The 21,211-nt window shown below is 52.8% G+C and overlaps 1 protein-coding gene across 9 annotated transcripts in view; it reads right to left on the bottom strand.

Moving 5' to 3' along the window:
* Positions 1–4,713: 4,713 nt before the first annotated feature.
* Positions 4,714–21,211, bottom strand: part of LRRC74A (leucine rich repeat containing 74A) — a 32,321-nt gene continuing 15,823 nt past the window's right edge. For 4 of the 9 annotated variants that reach the window (XM_082733608.1, XM_082733610.1, XM_082733613.1 and 1 more), the window contains 6 exons: positions 18,127–18,212; positions 17,477–17,671; positions 14,124–14,219; positions 11,502–11,648; positions 8,034–8,141; positions 6,376–7,604 (listed from right to left, as the gene is read on the bottom strand). In XM_082733608.1, the coding sequence (XP_082589734.1) occupies positions 7,149–7,604; positions 8,034–8,141; positions 11,502–11,648; positions 14,124–14,219; positions 17,477–17,671; positions 18,127–18,212 (1,088 nt within the window). In that variant the 3' untranslated portion in view covers positions 6,376–7,148. Of the gene's footprint in view, positions 6,235–6,375; positions 7,605–8,033; positions 8,142–11,501; positions 11,649–14,123; positions 14,220–17,476; positions 17,672–18,126; positions 18,213–21,211 lie in introns of those variants that run through there. The other 5 variants (XM_082733612.1, XM_082733615.1, XM_082733614.1 and 2 more) reach the window with 5 other exon arrangements.

The following is a 21,211-nucleotide window of genomic DNA, read 5'->3' as shown; positions in this document are numbered from 1 at the left end:
CTCATAATGTTTACTGAACTTAATTGAAGTCTCTTACACTTTAGTATAAACTGAAGTACATAATCCCTCTCCCTCAAACTTGCATTCCCCACTAATTTTAAGAAAAGGTTATTTCTTGTAGCACAGTGCCCTTGGGAAAGTCATTCTGGGGGCTGTGAGTTCTACAATCTTTAAAGAAGGGCAGGGGGATGGAAAGCCCACTGGGAAACCAGGGCTCAAGAATGGAGAAGCAGCGGCTGGTGCTTCAAAAGGCAGAAGGGATAGAGGTGGCAGCCTCCGGGGCATGGCAGAAAGGGCAGGGACGGCGGCTGGCCAGGCGCAAGGTCGTGGCGCGGCGCTGAGACCCGGACAGGCGGCTGGCTGGCTGGAGATGTGACTTGCGCGTTTTCATGGCAGGATGGGCAGGAAGCTGGCCGGACTCCTCATTTGGAGGCGGCCAGTCGCTGCTGGAGGAGATGCAGGCAGAGGCAGAGTCCCCTGCACCCCTAAAGGATCCGAAGAGGCTGGAGCTGCAGGAAACCTCCCTCAGCGAGACGCTCCACCAGGGCTCTGGGTGCACCTGACATTCAGACCGCTAAGAGCTTTTAAAGAAAATGTGCCTTTCGTTGTGACTTTTTCCTCATTCTCAATAAACACCCATTTGCTGTACCTCATGTTGCATTTGTAAGTGTATGTTTTTATAAAGAGGTTCCCTCAGATGGTGCAGCTCAGCCCCCACAGAACCTGCCCCTGTCCCTGGGCGGAGGAGCTTGCTCTCCGGACAGGGTGAGAGTTCTGGCCTACGTTCCTCTGCTATGACCAGTGTCGCTGAAACCAGCGGCATCTGAATCTGATTTCCTGGAGCCAGTCTGGGGTCCTGTTTTTTTTTTTTTCTCTCTCCCAACCTCCGCCTTAGAGAGCTGCGGCTTTTCCGAGGGGGAGAACTTGTGGGGTTGAAGCGCCCTCTGCTGGGAAATCGGAGGTACGGCCAGGAGCTATACAAGCTGGGAGCGGCTCTGAGTTGAGTTTTAGTCTTAAGGATGCTGGCAACAAAGCAGGTTGGTTAGGACACAGCCTGGTCAGGACAAAGGTAAGCCCTCTCGTTGGGCACAGACACCCTCTTGTCGGTCATGCACATATTTGAGCACACACATTGTCTCTGTCATTCAAACACGATCATTCATTCATGTACACAGTTTCCATGTCCATCACACCTGGGGCTGGGGCAGCACCACCACACTGAGCGTTGGTCCCCCAGACTACTTTGGATGCCAGCTGCAAGGGGGCTCCCCAGGACAGTTGCATTCTGATCCCAAGCCACAACGTGGGGGTGTCCCAGGACTCCCTCAGGTTGGATAATTCCCTGGAACAACTCACAGAACTCACTGAAAGCACAATAGTTCAGATTCCAGTTTTATTATGAAAGCTGTGGCTGGGCGGCTGGCACATGAAGATGTGTCTAAGGCAAGATCTAAGAGGCAGGCAAAGCGTCCCTTCCTAGGAAGCTCCTCTGAGCCTCACTGTCCAGACTTCTCACTGGAGTTTCATTAGGTAGGAATGACAGAACACGGCCCATGTCATTGAACTCAATCTCTAACCTCCTCTCCCATCTGCTGAAAGTCCCAACCTCTGTTCCCAGCTTGGTGGTTCAGGCTACCAGCCTCCCGAAGCTGTCTAGGGGGCCCACCCTGGGTCGCCTCATTGGCAAACAAAGACACTCCTGCCCCTCAGGAAATTCCAAGAGGATTTTTTTAAAAAAACTATATAAACTATATATATATATATTTGTTTTAGAGAAAGGGGGAGGGACAAAGGGAGAGACTTCCTAAGGTGGGGGCCGAGCAGCCAAAGGAGCCCTCTAAGGGCCACACCACCAACCCTCCTTAAGAGGCAAACCCCTGGGCCTCAAGGTGGGCCTCCCGGCCCCCTGGTGTCCCTCCCACTCCAGGACGGCTGCTTCCTGAAGGAGAAACGTTCCCTTCCTGTAGTTCAAGGCCACTGGTCTGCAGCCAGTGTTTAGGATGCAGGCTGGCCTTGCCAATCATTGTTTGATTTTGTTGAACACAAAACCCATCAAAACAAAACCAATCCCAAGCCCCCTCTTGGCAAGGCTGCCCGGTCCCCTGAGGACACGGCAGCTGTCGCCACGCTTGCACGGTGCACAGCCGGGACTGCCGCTCCCCAGCTGACCTGCAGGCGGTCTCTGTGTCCTTGCCGACCCCAGCAACATCATGCCGGCTCCCAGGGCTCATCCGGCTGCAGTGCTCTAGCTCTTCGAGAGAATTTATGGTGGGCCTTGGTGCCCTGGGATGCCGGCTCCTGAATCCAGCTCAGAGAGTCGCTGTCTGGTGTGGGCACACTTCTGAGTCCCTGTTGCAAGTCCCAGCTGCTTCCCCCCCCCCCCCCCCAGGCGAGGCCTTCTCAGCCTAGGAAGAGGGGTTCAGACCTCAGCAGCTGAGAAAAATACTGGATGTCTACTGTGTCCCCTGCACCATTCACACAGTGCTGCGTTCCTGGTCCTCCCCGCATCCCTCCAGTTAAGATTCCGGACAGGGGCTCCTGGGTGGCTCAGTCGGTTAAGTCTGACTCCAGCTCAGGTCATGATCTCAGGGTCCTGGGATGGAGCCCTGTGTCAGGCTCCCTGCTCAGCGGAGAGTCTGCTTGTCTCTCTCCCTCCCTCCCCCCCGCTTGTGCTCACTCGCTCTCTAATAAATAAATAAATAAAGTCTTGAAAAAAAAGATTCCGAACAAATTCTGATTTTTATGCAAGTCTTTAACCAAAGCCTGAGACTAGAATGCTTCCATGGTGTTTCAAAGACCCAGTATTTGGATAATTCAAAGACGGCTTCTTGGTTTGGTCATTACCGTGCCTGCTGGACCTAGGGCTCCTCTCATCCCTCCTCTCTGAAAGGAACGCCCACCATGATGAGGTCACCCTTATAAGAAGTCCTAACTGTGTGCAAGGCCTTGGGCTCGGTGTGTCACACGCATGAGCTCATTCAATCTTCACAGCCATCCTGTGGGGCAGGATACCATTATTGTTTCTGTCTGCAGATGAGGAAATTGAGATTCAGAGGGACCGAGGAACTTGCTCAAAGTCACGGATCTGGCAAGTGGTAAAGCCAGGCAGAATTCAAACCCAGAGATGCCACATTTCAGAATCTGTGTGCTTAGCCACACCGAACTTTCCAGACACTTCCTTCTGTTCTCCCATCCTACGACCCTGGTGCAATTCCTGAGCAATGCAGGGGACAGGGAGAGCCTATGAACCTGACCTTCGGAAATCAGCTCCAATACAGCATTACCATCTGCTTTTGCCTCCCTCCCATTGGCTAGTCTAGCCTGGCCGGGAGCTCATGCTTGCTTATGGGTTTAGTTATTCCTCACTTTGTTGCAGAAGGAGTATAAACAATGTAAGTGCATTTCAACTTCCCTGTCTTGATCTGAAACTCCCCCTTGGAAGCCACAGAGGGGCAGGAAACATAGTGGTTAAGACCCCAGGGAGCCACAGCAGTATCCTTAGGGTCTGATTCTCAGCCTTAAGTGAGATGCTTAACTTCTCCATGCCTCCATTTCCCCAACTGTAAAATGGGGGTAAGAACAGACCTTCTATACAGGGTCTCTGGGAGGAGCAAAGAGCACACAAAGCTAATTGAGTTAGGGCAAGAAAGGAGGGTCACACCCAGGGTGCTGTTTCCGGGGGTTGCCGCCTGACCCGCTTCGGGGCCAGTCCCTCTGGGCCATTTCCACCTGCCAGCCTCTCCTACTTCTGCAAGTTTCCTCTACCTCCACCTTGGGCTCCCAGCTCCCGCCTGGGTCCTCCTGCCCACCAGCCTCCAGACTTGGCAAGCCAGTTGTCAGAGGATGAGTTCCATGTGCAGTCCACCCTCCGCAGTGAATCACTGTCTCCTCCTGGCTCTTGCCCAGCTCCAGGGTGGGCTGAATAAGGGAGGGGACTGAATGTTTATGGTTTTCACCAGCCCCTTGATCTTCTTCCTTACAGCAAGGGAGAAACGATAGGTGTTAGAAATCTCAATTCACAAGGACAACACTGAGCCTTGGAGAGGTTTGCCCAAGTGTCAGGCTGCTGGACCCTACGGGGCTCAGATTTCAGGTGGGGGTCTTGTGGGGGAATCATAGAAAGTGGGCGGCAAAGCCCATAGAACAGTCTGTAAGATCTGGAAAAGACGTGCTCACCAGGACTTCTGGAGCTGACCTGACACCTAGTGGCCACTCGTGGGAATTACTCCCATTTTGGGAAGGCTCCCAGGCGGTTACTTGGCCATCCTTCACCCACTTGGGGGTGGCAGTGTCAAGGAAAGGCCTGGAAGGTCGGGCGTGGTGGTAGGGGTGGATTTTAGCTTCCCTAGATCTCCATAATTCTCCCAAAGCTACCCAAACAAAAAATAACATTTGATCAGAGGATTGCTGCCTTCTCATTTTTATGCAAGAGATGGATTAAAAGCATCTTGAGAAAACTTTGCTGTTTTACTGATCCGTGGCCCACAGTCCTCAAATTCTGATACTCTGTGGCTTCATAATCCTCAGGGTTCCACCAGACACCAGCAATTTTTGGATGCTCAGTATGGGCAGGAGACTTGATGGAGAAATTTATAGATTATAATAAACTTAAAAGACATAGCCTGACTTCAAAGGGATTCGATTTATTTGTGGAGTTGGAGCACAAGACATCTACATACCCTGAGGAGTATGGTAGATGTGAGCTTCAGCCCTCAAATCCCTTATTGCATTTATTTTCTTTCATTATCCTCATTTTGACTCCGAGCTCCCATGCCACCCAAGCAATGGAAATTCAACCGCAGACTAACACGTCGATTAAGGAAGGGAAGGGGAAAATGCACTGTGGGGAGGAGGCATAAATTATTTCGAATAACGGTTCTGCCCCATGTGCAGAGAGGTCTTGGCATCAGCTCGACCCCCAGTGACGCAAAGTGGAACCCAGGGTGGTAACTGGGTGCCTAGACGCCGGTCTGGCACTCCACCGGTGCTCAAAGTGTCGTTTCTTGGTTACCCCCCAATTTTCCCAGTTTCCCATCACCTGCCCAAAACAATCGCCACGTGCATGCATTTGTCCGTTCCGTAGGTTTTATTGAGCATCTACCAAGTGCCAGGTGTTGTGTGGTGCTACAGAAATGCATGCTTTGGTCCCTGCCTTTGTTCATCCACAAAGATAACTGGCGAGGTTGATCAGAAGCCTTTAAGGTACCCATCCCCCTACCTGTGCAGCTCAGGCTGGTCTTGACTATCCCTGCTTTTATGCTAAGCAGCCCTTTTCTCCCTAGCTTCCAAGGAATTTTAGAAAAGAAATGCAGAGTAATGGATTCCCCAGAACAGATTAGGAAGCCTTTAGTTCAGCTGTCCTACTTTTCAGATGGAAGCATAAGGCTCCAAGGTCAGGTGGCTAGGTAGCGCCAGGCCACCACCAGGTCTCCGTCTCCCATCCTGGGCTCTCTCCACGTGGCCCCTCAGCATTTTGCTTCCAGAGGTCCCCGATCTCGTTTCATGAGCATCTGTTCCCTCAACCGCTGCTTCCAGCATCTCAGAAATCTCTCTCCTGGATACAGTTTACATTTACTATGATGACCACTGTTTTGCACTGGTCTCCCCTGCTCCCACTTCCCGCTTTTCTCTTGCTGCCTAGCAACAACCCCATCGCATTCCCAATTTGTTTTCACAGCTCCCACCAAGGCTGCTGAGGATGCGCCCCCTGCTGGTCACTCAGATGAGGTGGTGCTGTCCCCAGGGGAAGGGCACCCCACCAGCAGCCCAGAGACGGGAGACCCAGGCAGACTTTATTGCCTCGCTCACAGCCTGGCCTTGATGTGTGTCTACGGGGGTTTCAGACAGATCTCCGCTTCCTCCCTGCCACCGTCTGACTTGCCAGGACTTCTGGGTCGCCAGGACTTCTTTCCAGACCAGACTTGTTGCTATGGCTTCGCCGTGTTCAGGAGACTGGTTTGAAAGGTGAGGGGATACACAGTGTCAGTGGAGGCTCGGGGCAGGCTGGCGGGAATGTCTAGGCAGACTCCGATCCACGAGAGACCATGTGTCCGCCCACCCCTCCTGGTGGCAGAGGGTTGAACTTGGGTAAATCTCCGTGCTGGCCCGAGACGGGGCAGTGAGCTGGTTCACGTTGTTGGCAAGGGTTTGGTTGTAGGTTGACATTCAGAACGTGCACCCCCTTCGGCACAGGGATTGCACGGGATCCGCTGTGCCGAGCCCTTGTGAGAGAGACTGGGGCAAACGCCATAGACAAAAGGATGCTGGTTACAGTCTTATTTGTGGTGGCAAAACAATGGAAATGCTTTAAACGTCCATAAAATTGAGCTTCAAGGATGAGATGTCTGTGCTATGAACTAGCACATGGCATTTAAAAAGACAGAGATGGTTCTAAATGTACAAACCTGGAAAGATTGCCAAGACAGACTGGGAGGCAAAGCAAGTTCAGAGGAACGTGATAACATGGGTCTATTTATGAGAAATAAGAAACAGCGTGTGTGTGAGGGTGCAGTAATTTGTAAGAAAACATGTGTGTCCCCTGAGCCTGCCACATGCCAGGTAACGTTCTTAACGTTTTATAGGCGTTCATCCATTCAGTCCTCAAAAACTCCAAAGCCGTGAATACTATCATGAGTTTCATAGTACAGATGGGGAAACTGAAGCCTGAGGAGTCTGGGTAACATGCCCAGGAGTGGGGCTGGCCTGGGGCCTCAGGTGGTCTGGCCCCGGAGCCTGTTTTAAACCACTATATCACCCACACACACGCTGATTGGGGCACAGGACGGAGGTACCCGGGGAGGGCTTATGGGGCAGGGCCAGAGGGATCCCTTGGCTAGAGCTCCCGAAGGACACTATAAGACACGCAGCTGCGGGGCCAGACGGGAGCCCAATCGGCAGGCCTCGGCGAGGAGGTCCAGCACACAGGCCTGGCTTCAAAGGGCACAGCTGCCGCGTCCTGTGTGCGCACTGAGCTCCCGTGCTGCCCTTCTCCAAAGCTCAGTGTCCGTCACCGCGGGCAGGCGACGACAGCCGCTAGGGCACCTGGGCAGGCCCAGTGGCCCGCAGAGTACAGGGCCCATGGACAGTGTCGTTATCCCTATGACTGTTATCCCAGCCCCTTCCTGTCTCTTTAAGGGATGGAGACTATGTCACAAACCACTGAACCACAACAGTCCGGCCGGAGTGATCCTCCTGTTTGGGCTCCCAGGGGACCTGCAGACCCCTCCCAACACGCCGGGGTCTAGCCATGCACTCCGGTGTGTCACCTCACTGTGTCCCCAGAGTCTGGCCCTGCAGCCAGCAGCCTGTGGTTGAGGGGAAGCTGAGGCAGAGGGCAGACCGTGGGGTGGGCTTGGGAGCCCCGGAGAGCGCAGCCAGCTGCTTCCATGGAGCTGAGGTCGCCTCATGGAGTGCAGGGTGCACCTGGAGCTCAGCTCAGCCCCGGGCGCCTGTGGGGTTGGGGGGTGCAGCGGGGCTTCCAGGGCAGAAGCGGGATCAGATGGCCGCCGCGCCCACACTGACCTGAAGTTCACCATGCCTGTCTTGTCATCCAGCTTCTTTATCAGCTCCCTGACTTGGGGCAGGTTTAGGGGGACCATGTCCTGCTGAAGGGTTGGATGGACCGGGCAAGGTCAGCAGCCCCCCGACACAGACAGAAAGACAGACATACACACAGACACACACACCCAGACCGACAGACATGCAGACACACAGACACATGGACAGACATGGAGATACGCACAGACACAGAAACACACACGCACACGGATATTCACACATACAGATACACAGACACATAGGCAGCACAGGCACACACAGACACACACAGAGACAGACGCAGAGATACACGAACACATGCAGACACACAGATATACGCAGACACACACACAAATATACACAGACAGATACACACAGACACATAAACACACACAAACAGACACACATGCAGACACAGACACACACAGACACACGGACGGACAGACACACAGACACCACCCCCCACCCCCTGGGCTATAGCCACGGGGTCCGCACACCTGTATCATGGCCTTCCGGAAGTCCCCCACAGGCATCGTCATCATTCCCTTAGGGTTCAAGCTCTTGAAGAAGTCGAGGACTGTGATTTTGTGCTGGTCGGCATAGCTCTGAGAGAAGCAGGAGACCCCAGGAGCACACAACTGGCTTTAGAACACCCACTCACCGCCCACCGCCCCACCCGCCGCCCCCTGCCAAAGGGGCAGCCTGGCAAGCGGAGGGGAGGTGTACGAAGGAGACGGGGGAGCCCAAGTCTCCTGTGTGTGGCGGTTGCCTGAGCCCAGGAGCCCCGCACAGGGTGAGGCGTGGCAAGCTGCCCGCCATGACGGCTCTGCGGGTTTGCTCGCTTTCCAGGAGCCCCCACTCCGCGGAGCAGGATCTCCAGACAACTCCAAAGAGGGAAGAATTAGAGTCCCTGCTGTTTGTTCTGTCTGTCTGTCTGTCTGTCTATCTATCATTCATTTATCATCTATTACCTGTCTCTCCATCCATCCAACATCTTCCTATCGTATCATTCAAACATTCTTTTGGGGTCCTTCTGAAGTATGTGTACGTGTCTCTTCCCCTCGCACTCTCGACGGGCCTTTGAGGCCCAGCTGGACTGACAGACATTCCCGCAGATAGCATGCTCGCTGGGGAACTCCTCAGGGACCAGTCCTCAGTCCTGCTCTTGCCTCCCCCGCACCAACCCCTCTGGGGTGCGCTGCCTCTCTCCCCGGAGGGACCTGACTTCAGCATCCTGAGCGGCTCAGCTGCCCACAAGTCCATGCTGACACCCACTAGCACCACAGGCCAACACGTCCCAGGTGACTCTCAGGCAGCTCGACCCTCCCAGCGGTTGCCAGCCCCGGGGGGGACCCCACGGGTGAGCCGCCATGAATCCGGTCCCCTCCACACACGCAGCTCCATGAGGCAGACACTGCAGAGCTAAACACGGACCTTCCCTAACCTCTCTTGCAGCTAGGCGACTGAATCAGATGCGTTTCACCAAGCAGCCAGGGGAGGCTTGTGTGAGAGGTCTGAGCAGGCCGGAGGCAGCTGCGGGGCGGGCCTGATTCGGCAGCTGATTCCCCACTGGGCAGCCTCCCGTTCACAGCAGAAGCTGCCTCCACACTGGCAGCCCACGTCGGGGATTGGGGGAGCCATTTCTGGAACCTAAACTAGGAGTCTGTTTCTTCAGGCCCCCTCCACCTTTCTGGGGTCGGTCTCTGGTAATATATCCCTCTTTGCTTAAAACCAGTTAGAGTGGCTTGTGTGGTCAGCAACAAGAGCTTGGACCAGCTCAAGAAGGGCCTGTGGCTCTGGTAGGTGCTACTGATATAACCCATCATTGCTCCTGCCCTGGACGGGTTCAGAGAGGGGCTAGCACTCCCGACTAGGGAATCTGGAAGGGTTGCCCTAGGACGTGAACTTGAGTAGAGACCTAGAGGAAGAGTAGGAGCGAGTGAGACACAGAAGGCAGGAGGAAGGGTGTTCCAGGCAGAGGAACATGCGTGTGCACCGGCCTGAGGTTGAGCGAGAACTGGTGTAGATAAACAGGGGGAAATCCCTTGGGGTTCAACTGTGCAGAGCCAGTGGGGAGGAGTAGGGAGAGAGGGTGCGGCCAGAGAAGACTTTGCTTCCCCTGCCAATTTTTCTAGTCGCCTGGGTTCGAACTCTTGGGGTTGTCTTTGGCTCTCTCCTATCACGACAAGCCTTCCTTCTCCGAACACACACATACTCACACACACTCACACGCATGCACCATGTACCCAAATATTCACCAAATCCTGGAGATGCCCCATAATGGTACCTGCGACATCAGTCCCTCCACTTCCACTGCGGCTCTCAGGCAGAGCGCCACTCTAGAATGCTGTTATCATACGATCACAGTGTCCTCACTGGTGTTCCCTCTCTCATCTTTACCCTCTTCGGTTCATTTCCTCTCCATTGCCTGAAAACTTATCCCTCAGTCCTGCTGGATTCACATCTCCCACTGCTCAGCAACTATCGCTGGCTCCCTACGTCCTGTGGGATCAAATCCCAACAATGAGCCCCAGCCAGCCCGCGCCTCCCTGCACAGCCTTGACTGCCAGGCTTTGCAGGAGCCTGGAATCACGGGGTTCTTTTGCTGGAGCCGCGTGGTCCTCCCCATCCCCCAAGCACATGGTGTGTACCACCCCCGGCTCCTTTGCTGGTGGGAATCCTATTCCCAGAACTTCCTCGCTGTCGCTGTCACTCACCTGAATCCTTTCTGCTCTTCAGGGCCCTTCCCCAAGACGTGTCCTTTTCTGTTTGCCTAATCCCACAGTGGCCTCTGCTCTGGACTTGGATGATATTTGCTGCCTGTCACTCATTTATTATCTGTCATATATCTATGAAAAGTTACCGCATCTGTCCGATCCTCCCAACCAGACTGTTGCCCCCCCACCCCACCCCGAGGGGAAGGACTATGTTTTCCATTGCACATCAGGTTTGGTCTCTAATCTGGAATTCTTATGAGATTCCTAAAGATTTCTATGCTGTTTTAAACACGGGGTGGAGCCCCCACTTCGCATCTCATTCCTGTGGTTTTGTCTTGGTTCCATTGATGTCATCTGACTCGTGAAGATACTTGATACCCCCCGCCTTCTAGAACTTTCCACACAGCAATATTCTGCACGCAGAGCTTTTCAATTTAGTCCTGGAGGCTAAGGCACAGAGCAGACCAACCAAGGAGCAGGAAGCAGCCCCAGCAGCACACAGCCCATAGGACCCGCATGGGCGCGGCATCACCCCAGATAGCAGCCAGTGGGCACCCAGCAGGGGCCCGTCCACCCGGCTGCCGACGAGAGTCCGGAGTAGGAACACCAGCCTGCACTGGATGCTCCTCTGTGAGCTGATCAGACCCGACGAGCGTCCTTGCAGCTCTAAAACTGCCTCCTGTGATCTGAGACTTGAGCTAAGAGCAGGTGACCACGAGATAGAAAGGACCTGAGAGTCTCTCCTTAGCCAGAGCCATCCAATAGCTGTCCTTACTACGGCGGGGGCGGGGGAGCCGGGGAGTGTCTTGGCCATCCTTACCACTCATTGGCAAGAGCTTGCCTTTGCTGGGCGCTTATTATTGGTCAGGCATGGCTCTAAGCCCTTCATGTGTGTTTAACAGAATCGGCTCTCCACAGCCCTTCTGGGGTGAGTCGTGTTGTTCTACTTGTTTTCCACAAGAAGAGACTGGGGCTCAGAGAGCGCAGCGACTTGCCTTGGTTGGAGGAGCCTGGCTGTACCGTAGAAACCATCCTGTTCCAAGACCGGCCCTCTCCTCCCCTCCCCTCCAGCCAGGTCCCAGATGGCCCCTTCCTCGGGGAGCCGGGAAGCTCTGCTGGAGGAACCAACATCCACAAGGAACATTCCACGTCTGAAACGTTCCTTGTCAGAGAGGACTGTGCAGATGCTTTGGGGGGGAGGGGAGCCTCTGGATCCTTGGGGTCTCGGGGAGGAAGGCAAGGGCTCACCTGGATCAGTTTCATGGGGTTCGTCCACTGGAGGAGCGCTTTCTTGGCAGAGAAGCCTTGCACGGACTTGTACAGCACATCCAGCTGGGGGTGGATGGTACACACCCCGTCCAATATTTTTAGGAACTGCTCAGACACCAGCACATTCTGAGGCAGGAAGAGAGGGGACCCAACCTGAGGAAGCCATCCACTGTACCATCTCCACACCCCGGCCCCCTCCCCACCTCTCCACCCCCTCAGACCAGCAGGTGCATCCAAGCCAAAAGCAGAGGTTTTGGTTTGGGGATTTTTTTTGTTGTTGTTGTTTTTTGTTTTCTTTTCCAGCTTGTTCTGCAGTGCTGCTCCTAGCCTGGGGTCCTTCGTTGTTCTCAGAGCTTGCAATTTGATTTGTAAGGTTCGCACGTGATTTTGATCGACTGTTCCGGCTGAGGGGCAGCCTGCCCCACACTGTCTCCTCGGCTTTTGGGGGGCGAGCCTCAGTGTCTGCGTGTGACAGATGACACCCAGCTATGGGGGTAGGAGATGGCGCCCGAGACAAAAGCCCTGAAATGTCCATTTCTACGCCATATTGGACTTTAGAGCAGATGCCCCGGAAGAGGATTCCTCATCCCAACCACCCCATCCTGACTCAAAACTCACTGGGGACTCCCCTTTTGGAAGTGCCCTCTGAGCGGGGTAATAGGCCACGGGAGAAGCCGTGTTCTGTGAAGCAGTGTTTGGCCCAAGCGAGCCTCCTCTGGTTGGGTGAGCCTGTCTCATTCCTCAGATGTGGTTCTGAGGAATTATTTGCCACTTCAGATAATTAAACCCGTGCTTAAGGGCTGAAGGCTTAACTCATCCCAGTTTGTAGGTATTCTAGAGAAAGTTCATCTACAATGAAGGGGTTCCAACACTGTTTAGAGTTACATCAGGAGAGATGACAAAAGGGAGGGAAAAGTCTAATTCAGACCTGTCTGTGCGGCTGGTAGGCTTTTAAGGGGGCAGGGTGATCCCAGCTCGTGGCGTCCTGTGCCATCTGGGATTAGCCAAATAGCACCGCTTCTAAACGTTCCCTCAGACGGCAAGACAGTGCCATAGGACATGCCTTCCAGCTTGCACTGGGGCAGGCTTCGGGGGACAGCAAATGCCTCAGAAGCAGGGTGGAATGGGGGCTAAGGCAGCATGGGGGGGTGCAAGGCCAGAGCTATTGGGTGAGGGTGGGCAGAGGGCCCCCGAGGAGACAGACTGTGAGCAAAGGTGGACCCCGGGGGCAGGGAGCAAGGGGAAGAGAACAATGGGAAAAGAAAAGAAGGGGTGTTTTTCCAATGTTTTATAATTGGGGCAAACCTAAGTCCAAATTTCACTTATTACTCAGTTCCAAGGAGCCTGGGCTTAAATCTTCAAAATACCATCACTGATACTATTGCATGGCAATAAAATCTTGGCAAAACATCGTATTTGTGGGACGTTAAAATAATATAACCTGACTTTAACACTGTGTCTTGATAGAACTCTAGAGCAAGAGGCAGAAGCCCTGGGTTTATCCCTTGTCGAGTTTCTCGCTTGCCTTTGTGATCCTGGGCAAGTGACCTAACTTCTCTGTTTCACTTTCCTTGTACATAGAAGGATGAGGAAAAGTTCTTGTTATGGGTTGAACTGCGTTCCCACCAACGAGATACTGAAGTCCTAATCCCCTATACCTGTGAAGGTGATCTTATTTGGAAATAGGGTCTTTTTAGAGGATGGAGTCAAGATGAGGTTTTTGGAGTGGACCCTAATCCGTTGTGACTGGTGTCCTTCTAAAAAGGACATTTGGAAACAGAGATAGACATGCACACCGGGAGAACGCCGTCTGAAGCTGAAGGCAGAGATCAGGGTGATGCTCTTACAAGCCAAGGAACATCCACGATTGCCAGCAAATGGCCAGAAGCTGGGAGAAGCATCAAACCCTCCTCCTCATAGTCCTCTGCAGGAGCCAATCCTGCCAACACCTTGATCCTGGGCCTTGGTTTACGGAACTGTGAGATAATACATTTCTATCGTGTGAGCCCTCGGACTGCAATACTGTGTTCATGGTCGCTCTGGAACATGAGAAAACTCCACCCACCTCCCAGAGTGGGGTCCGATGAGCTGGGGCATAGAAGCTCACTTGGGGGGCGGGGAGGGACCGGTATAAAGCGGAGGACCAGCCGCCGCCTGTCTGATGATCCAGGCAAGAACACCTGGCCCAGTGTCATCTCTTCCTCGGGCCTCCTCCTCCATCGGGGGGTTAACCCTTACCTTCTACTCTCAGGGGGCCCATGTCATGGCATACAAATACAGATTATGTGTGTGTTAACTACACAGATTCTAAAAGTTCTGTGGTTCTGGAACCGTCCTGGAGCCAGGGCTGTCCACGAGCTGGGCTGGCGGTGAGCGAAGGCTGCTCTGGGGATCCCTTCTCGGTCTCTGCTCTGCTCCCAGACCCACCCGGGCTCCGGTCTGGGATGTCACACCGTGAAGTTACGGAGGGAGTGGCTACTCCTGCTAAAAGGACCCCGAGAGAGGGCCAAGTTGTACTCCAAAAGGAGTGACCTTGTCACGGGAGCACTTGTGGGAGGGATAGAGCTCTTGGTGCCCCCGGTGTGCGCCCTGATCACTCACGGAAATGTCGATCTCTTCCATCTTGGATTTGGGGTTCCTCTTGAGGGACAGGATAAGTGAAACAGCCCCATCCATACTCACAGGGTTCAGGAAAAGCTGTGGGAAGAGGGACGAGAGATGCAAGGGATAAGGTGGGGACAGGAGAGGCAGGCTCAGAGCACGGCTTCCGTTACTTCCCATCAAATTGTCATCTCTGTCTTCCACCCAGACTTCTCTGCAAGCACCTGTCTCCCTGCCTGTTTGTCCAGACACCCATCTGCTTGTCCGTCTCACTGCTCATTCATTCATCTATCTGTTCGTCCATCCATCCAGCCAGCAAACCTACCATGTGCCAGTTGCTGGGAAACGTGCTAAGGGACGCACAGGCAGACAGGACAGGTCTCTGCCTTCCCTCAGCTTCCAGTCTAGAGGGGGCCGCAGGCAAACGTGTAAACAGCATCAGAAGTGCATGAGGGCAGTGACAGAGGCACACCCTGGTACCGCGGAAGCCAGGAAAGAGGCATCCAACACCAGGGAGAGGACACTTGAGGTAAGCCTTGCAGAAATAATGGGGATTCTTCAGGTCTGGAAGAAGCGGGGGCAGGACCAGAAGAGGGAATGAGATGCACCAAAGCAGACAGGGGCAGGCAAGTGCAAAGGTGCAGAGGTGTTTGGGCAATGGCAAACATCTCTTGAGCAGGAGCCACAGAGCTTCACAGGGACCGTGAAGGCCTAGCTGAGCACGTAGGGCATGATCCCAAGGCAGCTGAGAGCTGCTGAAGCTTGGTGTAGTGGTTAACAGCAAGGAACACAGAGTCCAGTGGCTCTGCTTCCTAGTTTGCTGGCCTTGGATTAATTCCCTGACCACTGGGTACCTATCGCTTCGGGCCACTCTGAGGTTCCAATAAATCAATTCAAGCAAAGCATTCAAAAGGATGCTTTGTACCCACTAAGCAGCAAATGAATGTTAGTTATTATTATTGTAGGCTTTCTGCCAGGTGGTGTCTTCATGAGGCCTCCAGAACTTTCACTGAGCACATACTCTGTGTCCGGTGTTTCCCTGGCTCCGATGGACTCGAGAGAGAAAACACGGACTTCCTAAGGCTTAGCTTCAGAAGCCTTTGGTTGACACACTTCCCTGGGGAAATCCTTCTTTTTCCAAGAGTAGGGAAAGGAGGACCGTGCTCGACGTGGAGAACAGGAGATCATTCCAGGCGCAAGACTCACCTGGCTCCCACCTACACCCCAGCTGAGAGGTAGGTTTTAAGTTGTGTTTAAAACGTTTTCCTTTCATTTTAAAACATTAAGAGAATTTTACATATATTTAAACACATGACAATATGTTTAAACATTTAAACAGTGACCCATGGTCATTATACAAGAAATTCAAAGAGAGGTAGAAAAAATGTTAAAATCGCCAGTGCCCCACCCAGTAGAGATAACCCCCCGTTGTCATGTTGCTGAGGCAACGTTTCAATCTGTTACGATTCGGGTGCTCTGAACTTGGTTTCATGGTTCCACGGAGGCTGAATCCCAGGCAGGCTGCATCAGTCAGTCTGTCTTCTGAGTTACTCTTCCTCTGGCTCGGGCCAGACCTCACTGTCACCTCTCGCGGTCCCCAGCTGGTCCCCCTGCTCCCTCCACTGCTGGGAAGCTGGCTTCCTCTTTGCAGTGCTGAGGTGCCTGTCCTATGAGATGACAGTTCACTGTCACTGACTTCGAACTCCTGTCCTCCACCAGCACCCCCACATCTGTGGCCCCCGAAACACCCCCTCTCCCATCTTGAGGAATTTGGAGTTGCAGCGGGAAGCCAGGCGAGGCTGACTTCTTTGCCTCTCTCGAGCTGCAGGGCCTGAGCTGGTCACGTAGGTTCGGCTTTCCCATCTGACAGGGGGCGCGCATGGAGCCCATGCTGGAGGGCCGTGTGGGGGGCAAGAAGCCAGCCCCCTGATAGGCACCTGCCTCATGGCAGGAGTCCCAGAAAGGGAAACTGGTAATGGAAGGCCTCCTTTGTCATCTGTTTTCTAACCGCCCAGGAGCTTCTTTTTTTTTTTTTTTAATTTGACAGAGAGATCACAAGTAGGCAGACAGGTGGGCAAAGAGAGAGGGAGGAAGGGAAGCAGACTCCCCGCCAAGCAGAGAGCCCGATGCGGGACTCGATCCCAGGACCCTGAGATCATGACCTGAGCCAAAGGCAGAGGCTTTAACCCACTGAGCCACCCAGGCGCCCCGCCCAGGAACTTCTATGTTAGATTTTAGCATCTAAAAAACAATCTATGTATTTATTTATTTTAAAAGATTTTATGTATTTATTTGACAGAGAGAGAGAGAGAGTGCATACAAGCTAGGGGTGGGGGCAACCGGCAGAGGCAGGCACCCCTATAAGCCAATCAATTTACAATGAAAGATGTAGGGATGCCTGGGTGGCTCAGTTGTTAACCATCTGACTTCGGCTTAGGTCATGATCCCAGGGTCCTGGGATCGAGCCCCACATCAGGCTCCCTGCTCAGCGGGAAGACTGCTTCTCCCTCCCCCACTCCCCCACTTGTGTTTCCTCTCTCCCTGTCTCTCTCTGTCAAATAAATACATTAAGTCTTTTTACAAATAAAATGAAAGATGTATTCATTCTTTCATTAAAGGACATTCATTGGGCATCTATTATGTGTCCATAGGTACAAGGGGTAAAATAATGGGCAGAAGAAAACAGCGTCTTTGGTCTGGTGCAGCTCTCACACCAGTGGGGGTGACCAGACAGTCAGTGAGTCGCTGGAATGAGAGTCTAGGGAGGAACCTGGCAAGTTCTGCATGAAAGGGTGAGCTGAGATCTGAGGGTCCGTGAGGACGGCTGCTGGAGCAGGGCACTGAGCTGGGGCAGTGACTCAGGTAGGGGCAGGGAACAGTGGGGAAGAGCATTACAGGGGAGACTGAGCCGAGGCCACTGGGAGAGCTGGACCCAACTGAGTCTGGAGAAGCACACCAGAAGGAGAGAACTGGCTCTGAACCACAGGAAGCCAGGCGGGGGTCTAAGCTGAAGGGGACTAGATGCTGGTCCGGGTGGAAGTGAGATTTATGCTCAAAACGCACACTCTGGCTTCAGTGTGGAGCAAAGTCCCAGGTGGGAGGAAGGAGGATGGGTTGGGAGATGAGCCCATGTGCCAGGGCACAGCAGAGGGTGACACTAGGGTTGTGAAGCGTAATGCGAATTTTCCTAACAATTCTCCCCAGCAACATGCAACCCCATCACCCTGCCGCCCCCGCCCAACATAAACACACACACACACAGATGATGCACGCACACACACCTGAATGCGCGTGTGCACACACACGGACACACACGTAAAACGCCCTGCTCCCAGCTTAAGTGAAGACTTCACCTTCAGAACTTTGAGGCTCTCGTTGACCTCCAGCCCTTTGCTGATTTTGGAGACTCCGTCGTTGGTGATGTCATTGCAGCTGATGTCTAGGTAGACCAGGGAGTTGTTGAGTCTGAGGACCTCCCCCAGGGCCGTAGCCCCCTCGTTCCCAAAGCCGTTCATAGAGAGATCCAGTTTCTGCAGGGTCGTATTAACCTCCAGGGAGGGGAGAGAACAGCGCCAGCAGCAAGGCTGCGTGTGACTCCACCAGCCACCAGGCCCTGGTTTCTCTCCCCTGCTGCTGTCCAGTGTGGGTGCCCAGGGGTCTCCAGGAGGGAGAGCTCCGCCAGAATTTTCCAGATCCCTCCTGGTGGAGGGAGTCAGGACCTGGTCATTCCCTACCCTCTAATGAAACTGCCCTCTTAATGTATTCCCAAAGATGCCACCGAGACCCCAGCAAGGTACATTTGCCAGAGTAGGATTTATACTAAAGAATAAAGCACATCCAGGAATTGTGGGAGGGATGCTAACAACGGGAAAGCATCGGATGAGAGCTCAACCATGGGCTGCGCTCATCCACGGGGTCAGGAGGAAGAGGCTCGAGATGGCGGGATGGGAGGCCCTGGACGTCCTCACTGGCCTCAACACACCACTGCCAGGGAGCGCCTTACCCGGAGACCATTGCACAAGGCCACAGCTCCCCGTACGTGGAAGTGATTCCAGCTCAGATCCAGTGACTGGAGCCCTATATTGAGGGCTGGGGGAGGGAGGGAGTCATCTTAGTGTTCCCCAAATCCCAGGGAACACATTCTCAGAGTTGACAGATGTCCATGACATCGGGGAATAAGAACTACTCAACGATCATGCGAAGCAAGACACTAGGACAATAATGTTTCAGTTATTCACTGAAAGACAAAATTGTAAGAGGACTCCTGAAGCTGGCAACAATGTAATAAAACAATACCATTTGTATATTGCAGGTGGCAAGCAGATGGCTACAATCTATTTGGCAAATGTGATCTGGTCACAGATATTTGGATCTTGGACTGTGAGTGCCCTATCATGCAAGCAATGTCACCTGTGAGACCCTTCCTAAGGAGACGGTGCAGGATATGAGAAGAGTCTCATGCTTGTAGGTGTTTAACCGTGGCCTCACTTAGAAAAGCAACATTCCTGACTCACAGGGGAAGGGTCAAGTACATAAAAAGCATCCATCTGGCGGAATGTCATGCAGCCTTTCAACTAACAGAGATGGTTGGAACCCAAGGGTTGTAGTTACACAGGGAGGCGGTGATGGCCTATTATATCCCGTGATGTTTTTCTTGGAGAACTACGGAGCAGAGGAGCCTCCAGAAAGCTTTAGGGACACCATCAGTTCTAAGTGGTGAGGCACCAGGCTTATCTAGAAGCTAGTTTGCATAGAAGTTGTACTTTTTTTATTTTTTTTTATTTTTATTTTTATTTTATTTTTTTAAAAGATTTTATTTATTTATTTGTCAGAGAGCGAGCGAGCGAGAGTGAGCACAGGCAGACAGAGTGGAAGGCAGAGTCAGAGGGAGAAGCAGGCTCCCTGCGGAGCAAGGAGCCCGATGTGGGACTCGATCCCAGGACGCTGGGATCATGACCTGAGCCGAAGGCAGCTGCTTAACCAACTGAGCCACCCAGGCGTCCCAAGTTGTACTTTTTTTAAACTTAAAAATATTTTGGGGGCACAATCTATTAGGCGTTTCAGCTCAGGTCATGATCTCACGGTCGTGAGTTCGAGCCCTGCTTTGGGCTCCGCACTCAGTGGGGGAGTCTGCTTGGGACTCTCTCCCTCTCCTCCTTCGCCAGCTCTTTCTCTCTCTAAAATCAATCAATAAGTCTTTAAAAAAATATTTTTGCTTACGTGCTACCTAGGGTTGGGAAAACATCCTCTTGAAACTCATCATCATGGTTATTTGTACTGGGGGAGGGCGGCTATGCTGAGGACACTGTTGGAAAGGGGCTGAAGAACCCTTGAAACTTGGCTGGGCGGGAGGGAGGGCCTTCACCCTTAGACTCAGGAAAATGTCTTACTTGGTGTTCTTTTCCACAGTCAGTGCGCTGTGTACTGATTGTCTCTTGTGTCAACCACCAGGACGGACTTTGAGTAAAGTGCATATCACCTTACACTGTTTTGAGAACAAACTTCCTCCCTTCATTCTCTTCTTACTCCTACTCCCTCTTCTCTGCCAGTTTCCTCCCTTACTGTGCCTTGTACACCTGCATCTCTTCGATGGCCACACCATTTAAATGTGACTTCTGTTCTCACCCCTGACTAGCTGTGTGACCTTCAGTGGGCTCCTTATTCTTCCCTTACTTCTGTTTTCTTAGCTGTGAAAGTGGAGGTAGTAACGCATACAAGGTTTTTGGGGGAAACTGATATAAAATGTCTAACAGGATGCCTCACTGAATCACTGGCTGCCTTAATAATATTTTTTAAAAAGCTCATATACAATAGGAGTCTGTCTCACTTTAAAGTTGTTTTAAAATTTAGGGGTTTTTATTGATTTATTGTTTAAAAATATTTTATTTATTTATTTGAGAGAGAGAGCGTGCACACAAGCAGGGGGGAGGGGCAGAGGGAGAGGGAGAAGCAGGCTGAGCAGAGAGTGTCTGCTGAGCAGAGAGTCCTATGCAAGACTCGGTCCTGGGATGCTGAGATCATGACCTGAGGCGAAGGCAGACACTTAACCAACTGAGACACCCAGGCACCCCAAATTTATAGTTTTTTAAAAACGATTTTATTTTTAAGTTATCTCTATACCCAGCATGGGGCTTGAACCTACAGCCCCGAGATCAAGAATTACAGGCTCCACCAACTGAGCCAGCCAGGTGCCCCTAAAATTTAGTTTTAACGTATTTGAAAATCAGGTTTCAGATGGACTCCAACTGCCCCACAAGGCTGGTGCACTATGCTCCTCCCCTCTGACCTATCGGCCTGGACCCTTCTCTTGGGGAAGGTGTCGCTCACACCTCACTGAGCAGGTGGCAGCAGTGACATGGGAGAGCTCTAGCCTCCGCCACTCCCTACCCCTTCTACCCGCCCCCCCACATCTGTCACCCCGAGCACACACTTCCGGGCTCTCCCTCTCTCAACACATTTCTCAGAGGCTATCCCGGCCCCTCTGTTCCTCACTTCATGGCTGCCAGCATTTTCTTTCTTTTCTAATTTAAATTCAGCTAATTAACTTGCAGTGAATTATTCGTTTCAGAGGTAGAGGTCCGTGAATCATCGGTTGCATGTAACATCACGTCCCCTCCTTCATGCCCATCACCCGGTTACCCCATCCCTCCTCCCCTCGCCCCTCCAGCAGCCCACAGTTTGCTCTTCTGGTTTGCCTCCCTCTCTGATTTTATCTGGCTTTATTTTTGTCTCCCTTCCCCAAAGCTCCTCTGTCGGCCTTCTCAAGGACTCTGTCCTGCAACTACCTCCTCTTCCTTTCTCACGACCCGTTTCTTCTTCTTTCCTTCCCGTGAGTATTTTCCGTTGTTACGAGTCTTCCTGCCTCCATGTCACCCTTCCTGCCGCAGCCTCATCTCCAAGAAGCTCCTGGAAGCGCCCCCATTGCCATTTCACGTCTCTGTGGCCCATTTTCAGTTCCGCCTTCTCTAGTCAGGTCTTCAACTCAGGTCCTTCACCAACGCAGCTCTCATCCAGGCACCAATTATCTTCATGCTGCCGGGTCCTGTAGTCACTTTTCTGACCTCATCTTGTTGGATGTTTATGCGGCA

Source organism: Mustela nivalis, assembly GCF_964662115.1.
Source record: "Mustela nivalis genome assembly, chromosome: 6".
Classification (NCBI taxonomy): Eukaryota; Metazoa; Chordata; class Mammalia; order Carnivora; family Mustelidae; genus Mustela; species Mustela nivalis.
The sequence above is the reverse complement of the archived record's forward strand: the minus strand, read 5'-3'. Positions and strand labels throughout refer to the sequence as shown.